The following is a 20436-nucleotide window of genomic DNA, read 5'->3' as shown; positions in this document are numbered from 1 at the left end:
GAAATGGTGGGGATCAACTGAAGCTGTGTGCGTGTGTGTTTGTGTGTGTGTGTGTGTGTGTGTGTGTGTGTGTGTGTGTGTGTGTGTGTGTGTGTGTGTGTGTGTGTGTGTGTGTGTGTGTGTGTGTGTGAGAGAGAGAGAGAGAGAGAGAGAGACAATCGCTTACCCGGTTTTTTTCGAGGCGGCCGGGTCAAGTGACAACCACGTTTTTATATTTACACAAGTATACAGAGTAGCACGCAAAACCATGGCTGCTGTAGGACAGTCAAGTACGTACCTTTGTTGGAATGAGCACGGGTGCCTTTGTAGAAAATATATAATAGAAAAAATAAACAGTAATAGATGACAGAACCACATGACGGAGACTGCCAGAAGACAATCACGTTGGTGTGCAACGAAGATTCGCCAGTGCCTGTACTGCGGCTAACGTCAAATAAGCAAAACGAAAGGTTTTATGGTCTGCACAGACTGGAAGTAGACATGGGAAGCCAAAATTTGGGCTCACAAGCTGGAGGCATAACCAAACAATAATAAAAAATAAGAAGAAAACAGAGACGAGTATAAGAAGCGTTTACCCCCCCCCCCTTTTTTTTGTTGTTTACCGTATAGTTGTCAAAAGCAACCCACCTTAACTTTGTCCCTGTTTTCACGGCAACCAACATCAGTACCACATGGCATTGTGGGGCAACGCATGCCACCGCAACGCGACAGCGTTCGTAAACAACCGGAACCGATGACAAAGGTGCCACGGGCTGAAAGGTGGGAACTAAAAAAAAAACTAGAGATAAGAGAAAACGGGAAGGTGGTGTCACGGCCGCTGGATTTCAACAGCGTTTGCAACAAGCCGCCGTTTGCAGCTAGCAGGGATGAGCCCTGAATTCATAATAAATAAAATAACTTCTCACATTTTGTCCAGATTTTATGTTCACTGTTGAATTCATTATGTACACGATCATGAAAATGGGTAACGGGAAGAGACAGAAATACTGAAAAGCGCAGGAATGCAAGCAGTTGTGCTCGTGTGTTTTTCAGCCTTTTCATCACTCTTTCCGTCTGACCGTTTTCATATTAATTAATCCGCAACAGCTCGCCCAATTGTCAGTATCGAAGATGTAGTCGCTGAAATTTCAAAGTGACTCGAATCTCCTATGAGATGGTCGCACATATGATAAGCATTATTTCATGGCAGTTGCATGCGATACCGTGCCGTATGTGTACTATAAACATGTTTGGAGGAAGGAAGAAGTTTATCTTATTTCGTGTCAAATAAACAGTGGCCGCTGCAATTTCTGAGATCACTTTTTTGAAATGAAATGATTAAATCTGAAGCAACATACTCTGAGCCAAAATAAAGAATTTCGATGCATTAGGAAAGGTGCAGCACCTCCAGGTTGGTTAGTTGTGGTCTTCTAGGATACCAGAAAAATATGCCCACGCGATTACTTCCGCAAAAAGCGATCGGTGCGCGAAGTTGCATCTTTGGCAAGGCAAGAACAAAAACTCCCAAGCGCTGCAAGAATGTACAAAAAATATCGGTAATTAACTGATGTGTACACGCTAGATAAATTTTAGAAGAAGATTTCGGGCGTCACATGAAGACGGACAAGCGCGCCGTGCATGTGATACCGCGGGCGTCCGCGAAACCCGTCCCCCCCTGGTGGCGCCGCGGCGGTGGTCCGGGAAACTAGGCCCATCACGTCGGTTTCAGAGCACGCGGCAGGCCGTACCCGTGCGCTTTTTATCCAGCGGCCGTGGTACTGCACTTGCACAGTTGACAAACCTCTCTTCATGCTTTACTGTGCATGTTGACGGGTTGCTGCCATTTTTTCTTTGTGCCCTCTTTTCTACACTTGAGCAAATACCGCTCAACTTGTTTTGTGCCAAAAAAAAACACCTTCGTTCCGCGCCTGCTTCCTATCCTCTTTAAGAGTCTGTGCGACGAAGCATGAACATATGGGAGGGAAGCGGCATTCTTGTACGCTTCGTCCTCGCCTTTCTTTTTTGTCTTTCTTTTCTTGCTTTGACCATTTTAAGAGCTTCCATGCGCATCACTGATGTAGGATAACCAGCTTCATCCAATCTCTTGATTCACCTGACGTCACTCCTCCGGAGTTTCTTGGTGAGAAGAGCCTGTGGGCGAAGTGGGTCATTGTGTCAACAGGTCTCCATCGGAGCACTCAAGATTGTGCTTAGCGCATCATGCAGATGAGTGCTACGAGTTGAGTGTACTAGAGGTGTGCACGGGCTCCGGGTAGCCCGAAAGCCCAAGCCTGGCCCGGCCCGTGGGCCGGGCTCAGGCGGGCCGACGTATTTTCACCTCAGGCCCGGGCCGGGCTCGGGCTACTTGGAGTTTTATCGGGCCGGACTCGGGCCCGGCGCAAAGCCCGACTCAAGCCCGAAATATAGAGAATGAGCGGGAATTGTTTTCCAACACGCATACAGCGCGTTTTCCGCGACCGCCCTTCACCGCTTTTCTTTTCCATTCGCTACTTTAAAGGACCCCTGACACCAAAATTGAAACCTCGAGATGTTTGTGTTGTTTGACTTTCCTGTATACGGGGGCACATCTGACCGATTATTAGTGACGAATGTTGCCTTTAAGATATGTTAATTTGGTTTTAAAGTAAGCGTGAGTACTCACTTGAGTTGGCTGCACCTTGCGACATCCTGGTATGACGTAGATAGAGGCCCCGCGTGACGTTCCACGAGTAAAGCAAGTATTGTGGACGTCACAGAAGGTTTGCGGGGCGCACGTGCACAATACGACGACTGGCACCCGGCGAGGCCTATTGTTCCGCACCCCTCTCGCTCTGTTGTCGGGCTGCTCTCGAGGTAGTTTTCGTGAGGGGACACGCGCTTAACAGGTTTAACCCATACCGAGGCACCCACATACTTTCAATCTCTACCGCGCGCGGGGCCCCGATTTGAAAACCGCGCTTTCGACGTCACCACAGCTTGAGTGCACGTGGTCATTGACGCTCCCCCGCATGGTGCGCCAGTTTCTTGTGGTCTTTAGGCGGGCGTTTTGAAGTGATGCTAAAATGGTCACAATTAACTACGCTAGAATTAGTTGTACGATACGCTAGAGCATTTACGATTTAATTTAGAGATTACCAGAGCCAAAGCTACAAATTACAGCAAAAAAGTCACCAACAAAAATTTTGCTGTCAGGGGTCCTTTAAACAAAAGGGGAGCAGGTAAAGCACTGCCTCTGTTGCACTCCTACAAACAGAGGAGTACCACCTGAGCTAGTGACGGCGCCACACAACTGTTCGCGTTAGATTTAAGGCCAAATCCGATATGAGTGAAAATGCACGCGACAGCGACGAGCGACCCGATGTAGATCGCCTTCGTGCAAGCTGACGCTTGCATGGGCATACCCCATACTCGTGATGGCTTTGGCGAGCGAACTCCATTGTTGCTGGCATGAGGCCGTCTACTTGTATAGCAAAAGTGCCGCGCTGTCGCAGATATGCAATGCAAATAAAATATTTGCTGCATGTTGGTACGTAAAGCGTTTACCGTTGTCTCGCAGTACTCTTTATATGCACGTGGATAATTATTACGTTATTTGTTGGTGTACAGCTGATGTGCTTAGTACATTGCTTAGTACGTCGCTGATGTACATCCGGTTCGGGTGTTTTGTGACTTCCGGGTGATGAGCGATGGTTTCCAAATGTGAAAAAACCAAGCGATCGCGCAATTTCGAGCACGCGATACATTGCGCGAACGGCCCGTTTTGTCGCTCGTCGCTGTCGCGTGCATTTTGGCGCATATGGGGTTTGGCCTTTACTCGTAACTACTCTACGTGAACTCTGGCAGCACGCAAGAAGAGTGGATGTGACTCGCCGGCTGTCTCGTGTTCCGTTTTTCCTCTGCCAGCCAAGCCCGGTAAAAAGGACAATAAAAAAAATTGCCTTCATTCTGTGAAAAAGCGCTCGATATAGAAATGCATTACCTGCTCGTTCAAATGTCGTTCAAAAAGCCGGGCCGGGCCGGGCCCAGGATTGTGTTTTCGTACGTCGGGCCGGGCCGGGCGGGCTCGCAGCCCTTTGCTGTCGGGCTCGGGCGGGCCTTCGACAAAGTCAGCGGGCCCGGACCGGGCTCGGGCTCGGAAATACGGCCCGTGCACAGCTCTAGAGTGTACGCCTCTCACTGCACTTGGGCGTAGCACGGCAGCGGCCACTACTTTTCAACCATTCCATCCATGCTGCTTGAACAATGCGCCTTGCTTTTGCCAAAAGAAAATGAAAGGAGCTCATGGATAAAAAGCTCACCGGGTCCCTTACGCCTGAGACGACTGGAAGGCCAAAGCCGTCTTCTCAGCCGCCACCTTCCGAAAGCTGTCTACACCTAACATGGTTTGGCACTGGCCCCGTGATCGGCCCAACGTTGACCAAGCTACGTCACGTGATGTCATCATGTGACACGTGATGTTGATTTTTTTCATCAGTCGTGTTGACGGCGCCAACGGGGGACGCCAGTCAATTTTCGTGTTCGATGAGGCATCTAAGGCTTTCGTCTTAAAAATGTGCAGCCATTATAGGATTGAATGAATGTTACTTGTAGCTTTTGCATAAAACAAGTTACTGCCTCAGGCATTTGCGTTGATGCACAGGCATGTTGAGACCGTAGGCTTGCACTAAGATGCTCTGCAGCACACAAATTTGAATTGTGTGGATGAGCTCCTATCGTGTAACAAATTAAATGCAAAGTACCTGCCTGGCAACGATTTTAGCGGTTTCTGGCATACTGCCACCGAGAAGGTCGTGCGCGCTGCAGTTCAGGGCATATTCTCATTACACCTGAAAGGCAAGCGATGGTTTGCCGACTGTCACGAAACATGGAATACTCATCGCCACTGTCTGTCACTGGCATATGCTGCTGTGACGTCCAACTTGTGTTGACCGGACCCCCGGCCTCGTAAAGTGCTTACACCCATTCTCTTAACCGACGCCTCGAAGAAAAGAAGACCCCTTCCCCTTCCCACCGGAGACGACGAAGACAGCAATCCGCAGCGGGGTTCTTGAAAGCTTTTGTCAATGGTCCTCGCGGGGCCCACCACGCAAACACCAGGATCGGTGGCAGCGTCCTCGGGCAGCGGTCACTGCGGCGGCGAGACGGCATGCGCGCCCCTCAGTTTTATGGTGTGGGAAAAGCGGAGCGCCTATTGATTTCATTCATGCGACTTCGCGATAGCCCTGTGCCGGCCCCACCGGGCCGGGCCAGCCTTCCCTCCATGGCTCCCAGGGCTCATTACCGCATCTTCCGTGAATGACCACCTGCGACACTCGGGGAGAAGCGGCAACTACGGGGAACCATACCGAAGACGCCTGTTACAAGCGTTGAAACACGACCTTGACATGTGGTCGTCCGGCGCGGTGGAAACGGGAGCGATGGGAACAGCCAGAGGCATTTCTGCGCGGCGCTCAGAACACTGCGCGTTGGACATAAGAGGTGGCGCGCTTTGTTTGGCCTTTGAAGTTCCTGGGCGCCCCCTCATCTATGGAAAGTTTGCCGATTGCCCTCTCCAAGTTTTGCGCTTGTGCATTTCTTGCTCTGTTTTGCCTCACGAGAGGGTTTTGCGTGGCTGTGGGCTATGGGGGCGGTCGTCAGGCTGATACAAGCCGACCGACAAGGAAATATTTTGGGCAAATGGTGACAATTGGTTGGGTGTCACGGAAGGGCGGAGTCAGGGTCTACGAAAAGCGGCCACGGGACCACGATCAGGACGGAATGGAATGCGAGGAGATGAGATCGAAATGAGAGACGAGGACCGAGGCAGAGGATGGAATGAGATAGACGTAGAGACGACGAGATCATGACTGAGGGAGGCGATGAAGGGGATGATGGAGACGATGAGGACGGAAGAGATCGAGAGTCGCGAGTAGCTGGATGAGTGGGACAGTGACCCGGAAGACAACTCACGAGCCTCGACCCGAAGCGACCCGAACAACAAGCCCCTAGGCCTGCGACATCATGGACTCACTCGTGAGATGAGCTACACCCCTTTCTACATTCACGAACTTTGCGGGAAGGGAGGCGGCGTGTTGAGACGTTGCGCAGTTTAAATAATTATTATCTCCACCCCTCGTGTTAATCGCGTTATATTATTGTTATTGATATCCTCCTCCTGTTTTCTTCATTTTCGTCGCGAGTGTTGCATTCTCTGTTATGATTTTGTGTACAGCGTGTATCGTGTGCGGAGAGCATGTGTCTATGTCATTTATGAATGAAGGAAAGAAGTGTTAATTTCAAGGGCTCGTTTTCTTTGTTATACACAATATTAATGAGAACTAACAGACAATAATGCCAAGGAAAGTATAGGGGATGTTTTTAGTAGTAAATGTAAGGTAAATGTGAAGAAAGAAAAGTGGACGAAAAGATAGCTTGCCGCGGGCAGGGACCGAACCTGCGACCTTCGCATAACGCGTCCGATGCTCTACCAACTGAGCTACCGTGGCGGCCATCCCCCCGTCCACTTTATAGGGTATATATGTACATTTAAATGTGGGAGCGTCAGTCAGCGCCGCCAGTAGCCATGACGGCGAGTGTGCGAGGGATTATTGGTCAGCTACCAGCTCGTAATAAGTTCACGTGCTACGTGACGCCAACAGGCAGAAAAAGAGTGTTCCACACTTGCCGTCATGGCTACTGGCGGCGCTGACTGACGCTCCCACGTTTAAATGTACATATATACCCTATAAAGTGGACGGGGGGATGGCCGCCGCGGTAGCTCAGTTGGTAGAGCATCGGACGCGTTATTCGAAGGTCGCAGGTTCGGTCCCTGCCCGCGGCAAGCTATCTTTTCGTCCACTTTTCTTTCTTCACATTTACCTTACATTTACTACTAAAAACATCCCCTATACTTTCCTTGGCATTATTGTCTGTTAGTTCTCATTAATATTGTGTATAACAAAGAAAACGAGCCCTTGAAATTAACACTTCTTTCCTTCATTCATAGCGAGGGCCTCGTTCTGGCAGACTTGATGCTTTCAGGTAGTATGCGAGGGATTATTGGTCAGCTGCCAGCTCGTAATAAGTTCACGTGCTACGTGACGCCAACAGGCAGAAAAAGAGTGTTCCACACTCGCCGTCATGGCTACTGGCGGCGCTGACTGACGCTCCCACGTTTAAATGTACATATATACCCTATAAAGTGGACGGGGGGATGGCCGCCGCGGTAGCTCAGTTGGTAGAGCATCGGACGCGTTATTCGAAGGTCGCAGGTTCGGTCCCTACCCGCGGCGAGCTATCTTTTCGTCCACTTTTCTTTCTTCACATTTACCCTACATTTACTACTAAAAACATCCCCTATACTTTCCTTGGCATTATTGTCTGTTAGTTCTCATTAATAATATGTCATTTATGAGTAATATTAAATAACATGTTTGTAACCAAGAAGGGTCGTTCCCTCTTTTCCTTCCCGGCCCCAGCACGAATCCTTTTCGAGTAGAAGATGTTGAGATGCATAGCCAAGAGGGGGGTGAGCGAGCGCAGCGGTGCTATATAGTGGCGATTTAGCGAGGGATCGAGCAGAAGGATTTGGTGGCTTTCCCCTCTTTGGCGGTCGGTAGCAAGGGGGGGACGTCTCACTGCCGGTTGCATGCACACTTCTTTCATGTCTAGAAAGAACATTAAGCACCAACGCAGACAGTTGTGGAATAGCCAAAAAAAAAGCACCGCACAAGAAGCGAGAACCGTCCATATCCAAGTGTGATGAACGTGAGGATTCCCTATGAATAATAGACCTAGGTAATGCACTCTTGCAGAGGCCGATTGCCAGGCATGTTACAGTCCTACTCTTTGTAGGCTGAATGCGAGGAATCCCCTGCATTGGTGAACAGGACAATGTCATCCTCCGAGATCTCCTAGTTCTTTCCAGTCTAATTGCATTGAGGAGATTACGCCTTCTGCCCTAATGCTTCTCTCCAATAATCTTGTTGACAGCTAAGGTAGCCAGAGGACTAGCCAAGAAAATTGCTACCTGGATGAATACCTGTGGCTGAATGTAAGCTTATGCTCCTGCTCAGATTTATTTAGTTCCTGGTGGGAAGGAAGTGCAATGAAATCCAAGGTTCGACGGAAAACCCGTCTGGTCGAGAAAATTCGTGGCAGTAAGTAACCAAGCACTGACCAATCGTTAGAACAAAAATGACGTTTTGGCCCCGCTACGGGGGCCTTGTTCACAAAGAATGAAAAGTTTTTAGGGGTGTTGGTTATATGGATTTGATGATGTGGCGTAAGCATCGAGTGTATAGTGGGGGCATATCGGCTGAGTTGAGCGTGTTATCTGTTGTCTGAATGTCGAGGGATTCCAGATGAAGCCTTGCTGTTCTGTTCTTTTCTTTTGCTATTACCTTGGCGCTATTCCATTCAATGTCATGGCTCGTGGGCACTACGTGTTCACCTAGCACGTTTGTTGCCACGTGCCTGATTTTTACATCATAGCTGTGCTGCTTAATTCTTTTTCCAAAGTCGCCAGTTTCACTGATGTAGACCTGGTTACAATCAGTGCAAGCAATCCTGTATATGACGCCCGGGAACTTCTCCTTTTCGAGTTTGACTTTCACCGTCCCATCCCCGCAGCATGTCTGAGCTTGCGCGTAGGCACGTGAGCGACGTCGACTTCATACCCTCGAAGGACTCGGGAGGACAAACTTTCACTTACGCCGGAGACGTACGGTACAGGAATTATTTTTCCCTTTTCTTTGTTGTTTTGACATTGGGAGTGATGTGGCGTTTAATGAGCTAGGCTCTTTCCAACAACTTGGATGAAGGACCTGGGGTAATCTGAAGACGAGAGGTCGTGGCGTGTCGTGGCTAGGAAAGTCGCTCGGTCGTCTGGAGTTGAGCAGTGTTTCTTCGCCCGACGTGCAGGTGAAGCGACCACTGACTTCTTGACACATCGGGTGCACAGAGCTGAAGCTTAGGTACATGCCGGTGTGTGTCTCCTTCCTGAAACCGCTAAACGACAATCTCTTGCCGTCACGTTTCATGAACGTGTCCAATAATGGCAAACGGCCGCCAACTTCTTCCTCGGTTGTGAACTGTATGGCTGGTTCCATGGTCTTCAGGTGCAAAAGGAAAGCACTCAAAGCTGACTTCTTAATCACGGAGAAGCAGTTGTCGAGGCAACGTAAGAATACCCTTGGACGTGGTGTGAAACTGGACAGGGCACGGGACTCCAGTGGCTCCATTGTTAAGTTCGCTGTGGTGATAGAAATTGAGGCTCCCGTTGCAGTTCCATGGATTGGTTTGAAGAACTTTTTCTGGAACGTGAGGTATGTATTGTTCAGACAAAACTCTAGAAGTCTGCTGAGGTCTGGAGTGTCGATTGGGGTCCTTTCCGGAAGACTTCGGTCTGATTCGAGAGCGTCAGTGCAGACCTTGACGACGAGGTCAATGTGAAGTCGCTTATGTAAAGCAACTTCACATTGTAGGACAGCAGGATTTTGTCATAATGTAGGACCATGTCGCAAGCTTTATCGATTAAGCTGTACGAGTTTTGTACGTGCATTTCACTTTTGCCAACCACAGGAGAGATAATCCTCTGAAGGTAGTTTGATAGCTTGTGCAGAGGCGAGCGGGTCAAGTCAACGATTGGACGCATAGAGATGCCCTCCTTGTGTATCTGGGTAATTCATACAGTGCGGGAGCAGAGCCAGTTTTGCACAGAAGGTAAAAATCAAGGGACTTCTGCTGTGAATGCACAAAGCGGAACACATCAGCCAGTAACTTCTGCAAGTCTCTTTGCACTTTTGCTGTGGGATCGTGACTCAAGGGCATGTACGTTCCATCGTGCGTGAGCATACATCGCATTTTACTTTCGTAGTCTCGCTTGTCCCAGACGACCGTGGCGTTTCCCTTGTCGGTGTAATGACCTTCTTATTGTCATGCAGTCTTTTTAGCGCCTTTCGTTCTTCGAGCGACAGAGGATCATTTTGACATAGCTTCCGACGACACGGGTGCGTGCGTCATCGCGGCGAGACCAATCCACACACAAGACCGCATTTTTCACGGCGCACACTACCTTTTTCACATCAGATTCTGGAGCCAGGTTGTAGTTGAGACCTGTGCTCAGCACGGACTGCTCGGCGTCGTCGAGTTTATGCTTCGAAACGTTGTGCACAGAAGTGCGGTCTGTCAGCTTGGAAGGATCGTTGCAATGAGGCCTCTGAAGCTTGTTTTCATGAAGCGCTTCAGCTCGGTGTGCACTTAAACCTGCATGGAAGTTGGCATGCAGCTGGATGCTTGCAAAGTCGTCAGTACACTTGTATTTGCAGTTGGCGGCGAGCGAAGAATTTCTCGTTCTCGAGAAACCAGATTTTATCCCTGCAGTCCATGATCCTGGCTTGCAGGAGAAAGCGTTCGGGTTTCGAAACGACGTGGAATCCAAAGCGGCTTGTTACGAGCCTGTTCAGGCGAAGAAGCGAGGAATCAAGTTCCTTGCTTTGCAGGTTAGGTTGAACTGAAGATGTCCTTTAAATGCTAAAGTTCAGGTTATCAGTGAATTGTTTAGTTCCCATGATTTTTGCTTTGTGATTGTGAGCATTGCAGCAGTTTAGTAAATCAGGGGCAGTACGGAAAGACATTGTGCGTGCCTTTCTGTGCCTTTGACTACAAATTGAGAAAGAATGTGGCTTTCCTTGCAGGCATTAGAAATGCGCAGTATCAGGTAGGCCGTGCCGAGGTGCTGCTGCCCCAGCTACGGCACCAGTTTGTGGCCGAGGAGCTTTCTGCTGTGGTCAACCCCGGTCGGGGAGGGCTGAGTAAGTCTCAAAACTCCGTCTCATTCCTCATTTTATTAGGCATTTGGGGCATTACATTTTAGGTGGTGAGTGTGTTTAAACAATAAAAAGCGGTTTTAGGGTGTGATACAAGTTTGCACAGTGTCCAGAAATTCCAAGTGGCATTGTGACGGCAGCAGCATTGTGGAGCAGGTCGTTCCAGTTTCTGCCATCATAAGAAAAAAATTTGGCTTGAAATGTGACCATGATTCTTGCTTCGCGATTGAGAGCGTGGCAGCAGTTGTTGGCTGGTGCACTGTGACATGCATGAAAATAGTGTCAAGACTGAGCTTGAAGGAGCTTACATGAGTGGACAAGGACAAACTGAGGACGATTTGACAGGAGTCTTTTTATCATTTGCAAAATTGAGGGCTCAAATAGGATAAATTTATTAGTAAGTGGTTACGAGCATAGGTCGGCAAAAATTGTGGAGCTCACTCAGACTCACTCACGAAACATATCTTGCCCTTGGGGCTCACTCGAACTCAGACTCACTATAATTTTTCTCGAGTGGACTCATTCGGGCTCAGACACACAAAAATATTATTCACTTGGACTCACTCAGACTCAGACTCACAGCTCGATCTGAGTCTGAGTGAGTCCAAGTGAGTCGATTCATGAGTCCGTTAGCCTATAATTAGCTTTTTCTACCATAGTGTTAATGCTCTTTGACACCAATATCACGCATAATCGGTGCTCTACTTAGCACCTTTTGATCTTGTACTTTCAAATGCGAGTTATCAAAGTTTGCAATTCTATAAGGACCTTTTTATTGGAAGAGATGACTCACACGAGATACCTTTATCAATAACTTCCCGTGAAATTTTGTGGGGAGGAGATCAAAGCACCTCCTCCCCCTCTCCATCCGCAACTCACGCCTCTGATCAATAAATATTGAGCTGACGTATGAATGGCAGTGCGTTGAAGTATGTGTAAGTATAAGTGAGGACAAACGTTAGCCTACATAAGGCTGATAGTAATGCTAAGTTCAGTAGATAGGACCATAGGTCGGCAAAAAATGTGGAGCTCACTCAGACTCACCAAAGTTTTCCTCAACCAGACTCACTCGGACTCACTCAGACTCAGACTCGCCTCTCGATATGAGTCTGAGTGAGTCGACTCATGAGTGAGTTTGCCGACCTATGGTTACGAGGCACTGTTTTGGTAGTCTAAAACGATCGCATCTGTTTGAACATCGTTATCAAGGTTAATATGGAGATCGTGAAGGCTAGTTTCACATGAAAACCCCTTAGAAAAACTGTGTTCAGAAGGAAAGAAGGGGTTTACAGAGTCTAAAAAGGCCATGACATGTTCCATGATTTTGCGAAGGACACAAATTAATGAGATGGTCTCGTCTCATGGGAAGCCCGCAGTGCCACGAAAGCCGTTGCCCTATGAGATCATGCTTCGTTTGTTTGCCCTTTGTGATCCTCCCGTGAGAGAATCTCATGAGAGCCAAAAAGCCCATACATTGAAAGCGTTCTGCTTGGATGCGGTCCTTCAAGCAAGGCAACTACTCGTTAAGAACACGATCTGTTATTCTCCAGGCATAAGCACAGTAAAAGCTCAATAATTCAAACTTGAAGGGGAATATAAATTTGTCCTAATTAAGTGCAGTTCAATTTGCGGGCAGGTGCTAGAATGAATGGACATCGCACCACGCTGAGCAGCCAGAGCCCAGAGAAGCCACTTCTTGACTCGTTATCGTGAATTAGGCGCTAATACACGTTTGTGGCAGGTGATTTCGTAAATTAGGTTCATGGAACTCTGACAGCGAACAGAAATTAATTGATCAGTCAGTGATACGCCAGAAAGAAGCACCGACATGCATTCACGTGAGCAGCGAGCCTTAATGTCGATAGTTATACTCCCAAACATGTTTATTTACATGGCAGAGATAACGCAATCAAAATTAATAGTAATCGGTAATTTGCATTTGCTTACGTTTCCTCCGTCGCAACTCCCCCACAGGGGCGTCTGTGGAAGCAGGCATTTGGTGTGTAGCGACACCACGGACCCGAGCTAACGAGGGGGTTTCGACCCCCTCCCGCGCCTAGCCGTGCGTGGCTGTGCCGTGTCCGGGAAAAAGGGGATCCTGGGGGTTGAGCCGACGCCGGGTGCTTGGACCTTTAAGGCCCCCCGGCAGAGGCAACACACCCCTTTGGCCCCAGCTTCACGTAGACGGCACCCCTGGGCTGACCCACCCAGGGAAAATCGGCAGTCGCCTTTTCCTGTCTCTCTCTTCCTACACCTTCGCCTTTTGTCACTCGCTTTTAATCTTTCCTGTCTTCTCCTCACTTCTGTTTACTTCCGTTTTTCCTGGCGGCAAGGGTTAACCTTGTGTGGATGACCAGTCTTGGCTCACCATATATGGTTATAGCGGTGGTGTACGGCTGGCGCTGGCAGGCTTGTCTTCGCACGTCTCCTGTCGCGTCCCCTTTTGGGCTCGGTGGTGGGCGGTTGGCACCGTCGCCGAAACACAAACACATGCTATGTTAAGTTCATCTTTTTCGAAAACCGGCCGTACCCTCAAAAGGGTACGCACCGAAGCATCCCTGCAGCTTTTCCCCAAGACCCACGAACATTTTCCAAAGTACCACGTTGTCCACAGCGAGCAGTCAGATGAAAAAGCCAGAACCATTTCACCATTTCTGGTGGCAAAAAGTCTTACGGAAAAACTAGGACCAGGTTACAAGGCGACAAAGATAGCCAGTGGCGATCTACTCCTTGAGCTCAAAGACAGAAAACAGTACGAAAACCTCACTAACATTACATCATTCGGAAGCATTCCTGTCACAGTCACCCCACATAGGTCCATGAACACCATCCGTGGTGTCGTCTCAGATGAAGACCTCTTGAACCTCTCCGAACCTGAACTTCTCGATGGATGGAAACAACAAAATGTCTTCAACGTTCAAAGAATCAAAATAAGAAGGGACAACCTAGACAAACCAACCAAACACATAATACTAACATTTGGATCGAGCGAACTACCGGAGACCATAGAAACAGGCTACACAAAACTAAGAGTCCGCCCATACATTCCCAATCCACGAAGATGTTTCAACTGCCAAAAGTATGGACACAGCTCTCTAACATGCAAAGGACAACCCACGTGTGCCAGGTATGCTTCTAAAGACCACGTGTCAGAGAAATGTGAGGCTGCAGCTCACTGTGCCAACTGCGGTGATGATCACCCCGCATACTCACGAACCTGGGTTGCATGGAAGAAAGAAAAGGACATTATTTCTTTGAAAGTGAGAGAAAACATCTCCTTTAGAGAAGCCAGGAAAAGATACGCACTTTTCTATGGCACAACTTATGCGGATGCGGCGCGTCAGGGGGCAGCGTCGCACCGACCTCCGCCACTCGCCCGGCCCGTCCTGAGCGGACCGTCGGCTGTGGCACCTGCCCCCAAGGCGGCAGTAGTTCAGGCTACTCCGCCAGCTTGCGAACAGAGCCCCGCGACTCCAGGCTCGTCGGGTCTCAAGGCCTCGTCTCACCAGGCGAGGCCTCAAACCCGAACTGCCAGCTCGCGCGTGCGGGCATCCAGTGCCTCGCAAGAGGCAATGGACACGACGTTGGCACCTCTGGTGCCTAAAGAACGGCGTGGCTCTTCCGACTGCGCCAAGAAAGCAAAACAAGTCATCACGGGGCCGGACAGTGGTCCTGCCTCCTGAAAGAGATTATAATACACGTGAACAATCGTCAGTTTCTTACTGTACACATAGCACCATTTCATGTACAATATGGATCCACAAATAATACAATGGAACATAAGAGGTCTTCTTAGGAACCTCGATGACATACAAGAACTCCTCCACGAATACAATCCAAAAGTGCTGTGTGTACAGGAGACACACCTGAAATCCAAACATACGAACTTTCTATGTCAATACGCCATTTTCCGAAAAGACCGCGATGATGCCGTGGCGTCATCTGGTGGCGTAGCCATTATAGTAAACAGAAGTGTAGCATGTACTCACCTAAAACTTCAAACATCCCTTGAGGCAGTTGCCATCCGAGCTGTTCTCTTAAATAGACTCATTACCATTTGCTCACTGTACATACCACCTCATCATCAGCTCCACAAAAGGGACCTACAATCATTAATAGATGAGCTCCCAGAGCCCTATTTGCTTCTTGGGGATTTTAATGCGCACAGTGTTCTTTGGGGCGATTCTCGCTGCGACGCTCGAGGACGCCTTATTGAAGAGCTCCTTTTTTCCTCGAAGTTATGTCTTTTTAATACGAAGGAGCCCACATATTTTAGCCTCGCAAACAATTCATACTCTTCCATAGATCTTAGCATTTCATCGCCGTCGCTTTTAACCTATTTTAAATGGAATGTTCTTAAAAACCCCTATGGAAGTGACCATTTCCCGATAATTCTAAGTGCGCCGAACCAAAAGAACCACCTTCCACGGGCTCCTCGGTGGAAGCTCGACTCAGCCGATTGGGAGCGGTTCCGAACTATTACTCACGTGACGTGGGCCGAGATGTCCGGTCTTACAATAGAAGATGCTGTGAAGTATTTTACAGCTCTTCTTATTGATGCTGCTTCTCAATCCATTCCCGAAGCGAGTAGCTCAGGCTCTAAACGACGTGTTCCCTGGTGGATTGATGAGTGCAGAAAAGCGAGGAACAAGCAAAACAAAGCGTGGCAGTTACTTCGGGATTCTCCGACGGCGCAGAACCTAACTAACTTTAAAAACGTAAAATCCCAAGGAAGGAGGACACGCCGGCAGGCTCGAAGAGAAAGTTGGCAAAAGTTCCTGTCGGGAATCAACTCGTATACAGACGAAGGCAAAGTCTGGAACAGGGTTAATAGGATACATGGACGAGAAACACTCCCACTTCCTTTGACTAATATGCAGGGTGAAATGCTGGAAGACCAAGCAAATTTCCTGGGCGCCCACTTCGAACACGTCTCCAGCTCGTTGCACTATTCTGAAAGCTTCCAACGCTATAGGGCAAGACTATAAGGACAGAAACTAGAATACAAGTGTACAAAATACGAAGAATACAATAAACCTTTCTGCTTGCCTGAGTTGCAGGCATCGCTAAATTCCTGCAACAAATCCTCCCCAGGTTCCGACCGAGTAGTATATGAGATGTTGATCCACCTACCTCCCGAAACACAGGAAACTCTCCTCTCCCTCTACAATGCCATATGGTTTTCCGGCGTAATTCCTACCTCCTGGAAAGAGGCAATCGTAGTTCCTATCCTGAAACAGGGCAGGGATCCATCCTCTGTTTCGAGCTACAGACCAATAGCTCTGACAAGTTGCCTCTGTAAGCTTTTTGAGAAAATGATAAACTGTCGACTAATACATTTCCTGGAATCAAAGTGCCTGCTTGATTCACACCAATGTGGCTTTCGAGAGGGACGGTCCACTACTGACCACCTCATACAGATTGAAACACAAATCCGTGACGCTTTCATTCACAAACAATTCTTTCTTTCCGTGTTTTTAGACATGGAGAAAGCGTACGACACTACATGGCAATTTGGAATACTGAGAGACCTCTCAGAACTCGGTATTCGTGGTAAAATGCTGAACTTAATAGAAAGCTACTTGTCGAACCGCACTTTCCGTGTTCAACTGGGCAACGTTTTGTCACGACCCTTCGTCCAGGAAACCGGAGTACCGCAGGGTGGTGTGCTTAGCTGCACGCTTTTTATAATAAAAATGAATTCCCTACGTCTATGTATCCCACGCACTATGTTCTACTCGACATACGTAGATGATGTCCAGATAGGCTTTAAATCGTGCAGCCTTGCAATGTGCGAGAGGCAGGTTCAGCTTGGTCTCAATAAGGTATTGAAATGGGCAGACGAAAACGGCTTCAGCATCAACCCACAAAAGAGCACCTGCGTCCTTTTTTCCCGGAGGAGAGGCCTACATCCCGATCCCAATGTTGACCTGCAGGGCCATCGTCTGCCTGTAAAAACGGAACATAAGTTTCTAGGAGTTGTGCTGGACATGAAACTAACGTTTATATCACATATAAAATATATTAGAAACAAGTGCATGAAATCAATGAATATTTTAAAGGTTTTGTCACGCACGAACTGGGGAAGTGACAGACAATGCCTCATGAATCTATACAAGAGCCTTATACGCACACGTATAGACTATGGAGCTATAGTCTGTCAGTCCGCCACCACAAGCGCTTTGAAGATGTTGGATCCGGTCCACCATCTAGGCATCTGCCTTTCTACGGGCGCCTTCAGGACAAGTCCAGTACAAAGCCTTTACGTAGAAGCAAACGAATGGTCGATGAAGCTGCAACGAGCATATTTGTCGTTCACGTGTTTCCTAAAAATAAACGCAAATGACAAACATCCTGCATACAGTGCTGTAAACGACCTGTCCAGCTCTCCTTTGTTCCAAAACCGTCCTGCAGTGAGAGAGCCATACTCTCTGCGTGTAAGAGCTCTAGCTGAGGAAATGAACGTCCCACTTGTCGAACACCAGCTGATGGCTCCTGCTGAACAGCTCCCGCCGTGGCAATGGCAGCTTATAAACTGTGATTTGTCATTCATGGAAATTAGAAAGCATGCTCCTGCTGCACATATCCGCATGCACTTTCTTGAATTGCAACACAAATATCGTTGTCCTGAATTTTTCACAGACGCATCGAAGTCTCATGTTGGCGTATCCTACGCGGCGGTCGGCCCATCCTTGCGGGATGCTGGCATACTCCACTCAAATGCAAGCATATTCACGGCAGAGGCCTACGCGATATTAGTGGCTGTTCAGCACATTAAACATCAAACATACCCAAGGCAGTTAAATACACGGACTCTTTAAGCGTCGTGAAAGCGTTGAAAACTCTAAAAAAACAAAAAAATCCAGTAATCGTGCGGCTCTATTCACTTTTATGCGCCATTTATTCGTCCCAGCAGAACGTTGTGATATGCTGGGTACCTGGACACCGAGATATCGAGGGCAGTGAACTGGCTGACAGGTTTGCCACATCTGCTCATGCACACAGCTCTGACACATCCAGGGAGGTCCCTGTACTGGACTTAAAGCCCGCTCTGAGGAAAACACTGAAGTCACACTGGCAACATCTATGGGACAGCCAAACACAGAATAAACTGCACATGGTTAAACCAGACCTTGGTAACTGGCCACAAACATCAAAAACACGTCTTACAGAAGTCACACTGTGCAGATTAAGAATAGGGCACACGTACAGTACACACGCACACCTTTTGTCCGGGGGTGAGTCGCCCAGCTGCGATAGATGCGGTGAGCCACTGACCGTGCTGCATATCCTCCTACAATGCACACAACTAGAGCCGTATAGAAGAAAGCATTTCCCGTTACTTTACAAGCAGCAAATTCCCTTGCATCCTGCAATGTTTTTAGGCAGAGAACCTTTTAATAAACACGCGTCACTTTTAGAGTTTTTAAAAGATGTGCGTACTTTCAATGTCATATGTCCGGGCAATCCGTAGCACGGCCTCTCAACAGAGGCTGCTGTTGCGGCATCTGCACTATAGAAAGCACCTGCCTCCCAGCCCTTGGTCTCAAGGGAATTGACGAGGCATTCGTGCTAATTCATTATTCTTAAAGTGTTATTTGTACGACCTCTCGCCACTCATTCTCATTATGCTCACTCATGTCAATCTCATGATTTTAACAACTATATGTTTTACGCACTTTACCGCGCAGTATTTTAGGCCCCTATACAGCCGCTTAACACCACCATCGTCCACACACCATATCATCTACTGGCGCTCTTTGGCCATCAGTGGCCCTTGCGCCATAAAGCACCATTTATCATCATCATCATCCGTCGCAACTCCATGAGCATAGCTTGTAGCTTGCCCAAGAGCTTCAGTGCAGCGTCCGAATTCTCATCTGCTGAGAAATGCTGTTGCTTCGTTGTTTTGCATCTCTAGTAAATTCGCTTTAGTTTGGTTTTGAAGCACATTGTCATCACTTGGGGCTGTCTTTTGCAAGGAGCAATGGAAACCAGGAGCTCCCAGTTCGAATTAACCGTTGTGGATACTGACGCGTACGAATTATCTGGAGTTTTTCCCCATAGGAATACACAGGGCTGTGCCGGGACCAGGATGTTAGTTCGAATTAATTGTAAGTTCGAATTAACTGACTTCAAATTAATGAGTTTTTACTGTATAGCTGTACTTGCATTTGTGTTGTAACTCCCCTATTGTCCAAAATATCGCAAGGGGCAGTGCAACAAATCAGGGAGGAAAATGCAGACAAGAACCTGGCTGTTTGTATCAGCAGTGTTTCAACCAATTTAGAGACCAGACAGGGAGGCAAACATTTCTCATTTACAGATTGGGAAAAATTTTGGGAGGAATGGAGATTTTCTGCATGGCTCATGTGTAGATAAGGGAAGTGCTCACTCGTCCTCCGAAAGTTCAGTGGGGTCCTGGGCTCCCCTGCGTACAAACCGGAAATCCTGGAAAAGAAACCATAAAGTGGTCTGCTTTATTAGTAAAAGAATCAGGCTCTTGGCAACGAGCATTCCTTGCACTCAGTTCATTCAGCTAATGTTTGTTTTTTTTGCTCCGTAGTTGTGTACACTAGTGCATTTGTGAGTGAGGACACATTTCAGACTCGACTTGCACACATTCAGGCTGTAATCAGACTCGCAGTTGTTCGGTCAAACATTCAAGCAGGCTGGCAGGCAGCTAAACAGATGATGCACACATGCTAAACCAGCATGATATTATAGTGGTGTAGAAGCAATGTAATGTCTCAGATTGGGTGAGTAAACATTATACGTATGTGTACGTGTTGTCTTCCTAGTGTTTCAGTGCTGCCCATAGAGTTATGTGTGTTATCGGCAGTGGTTCAGGGCAAGATGGAAGCTGGAAGTGATGAATAATTCTTGAACGCAGGGTGTCGCCAACGTTTCGACAAGAGGTCTTGTTGAAACGTTGGCTCCAGCGACACCCTGCATTTTTCATCAGCAATAACAAAATCCTAATCTGCTGCTTCTTGTCTGCCCATGTGTTGCCAGACAAACGTGCCATCCGAGCACTACGGGAGTACAAACAAATCAAGCGCCTGGTCTACATATCCTGTAAGCCAGAAGGTGTAGCCATGGACAATGCTGTCGAGTGAGTAATCGGTGCATTGTGTCTCTGTGGACGACATTGCACAGCATGATGTAAAGTTTGGGGCTTGGGACACACCTTCACACTTAACACTTCCGTGACCGCGGAAAAATTGGTTGTTTTTGGCTAGTCCAGGAAATATTTTATTCCTGCCACAGAATATCCTTGATGCTAAAGTGTAGGGTATCAAACGATAGAGGAAAAATTGGTCTTTCTAGCAGTATTAATTTCAACCTACGGATTTATTTCAGATATAATAAAAAAATTATCAAAGAAAATGCATCAAAAAGAAAGAAAGATTCATAAAAACATCAATCCTACTCTGCAAAGATTAAACATTAAAAAAAATCGAAATATAAGTTTTGAACGCAAAGCCCTCGCAGAATAATAGTGGAAATATAAGCTCTGTAAGTACAAAGATTATTTACATAAATACAAGAATATAGGCACTAGTGCCTATCATGCCACCGCACGATGCAGGTTCTCGACGCGGTGAAACAAAGGCTGGCTGCGCATGTTTCAGGAAAAAAAATACTT

General features: G+C 47.8%; 1 protein-coding gene across 2 annotated transcripts in view; it reads left to right on the top strand.

Annotated features, from left to right (window-relative positions):
• The window catches only part of LOC119386464 (tRNA (uracil-5-)-methyltransferase homolog B), a 100383-nt gene that overhangs the window by 55262 nt on the left and 24685 nt on the right, over positions 1 to 20436 (top strand). For both annotated transcript variants that reach the window (XM_049413145.1, XM_049413144.1), the window contains 2 exons: positions 10656 to 10772; positions 19803 to 19902. In XM_049413145.1, the coding sequence (XP_049269102.1) occupies positions 10656 to 10772; positions 19803 to 19902 (217 nt within the window). The remainder of the gene's footprint in view (positions 1 to 10655; positions 10773 to 19802; positions 19903 to 20436) is intronic.

Source organism: Rhipicephalus sanguineus, chromosome 3 (genome assembly GCF_013339695.2).
Source record: "Rhipicephalus sanguineus isolate Rsan-2018 chromosome 3, BIME_Rsan_1.4, whole genome shotgun sequence".
Taxonomy (NCBI): Eukaryota; Metazoa; Arthropoda; class Arachnida; order Ixodida; family Ixodidae; genus Rhipicephalus; species Rhipicephalus sanguineus.
The sequence above is the reverse complement of the archived record's forward strand: the minus strand, read 5'-3'. Positions and strand labels throughout refer to the sequence as shown.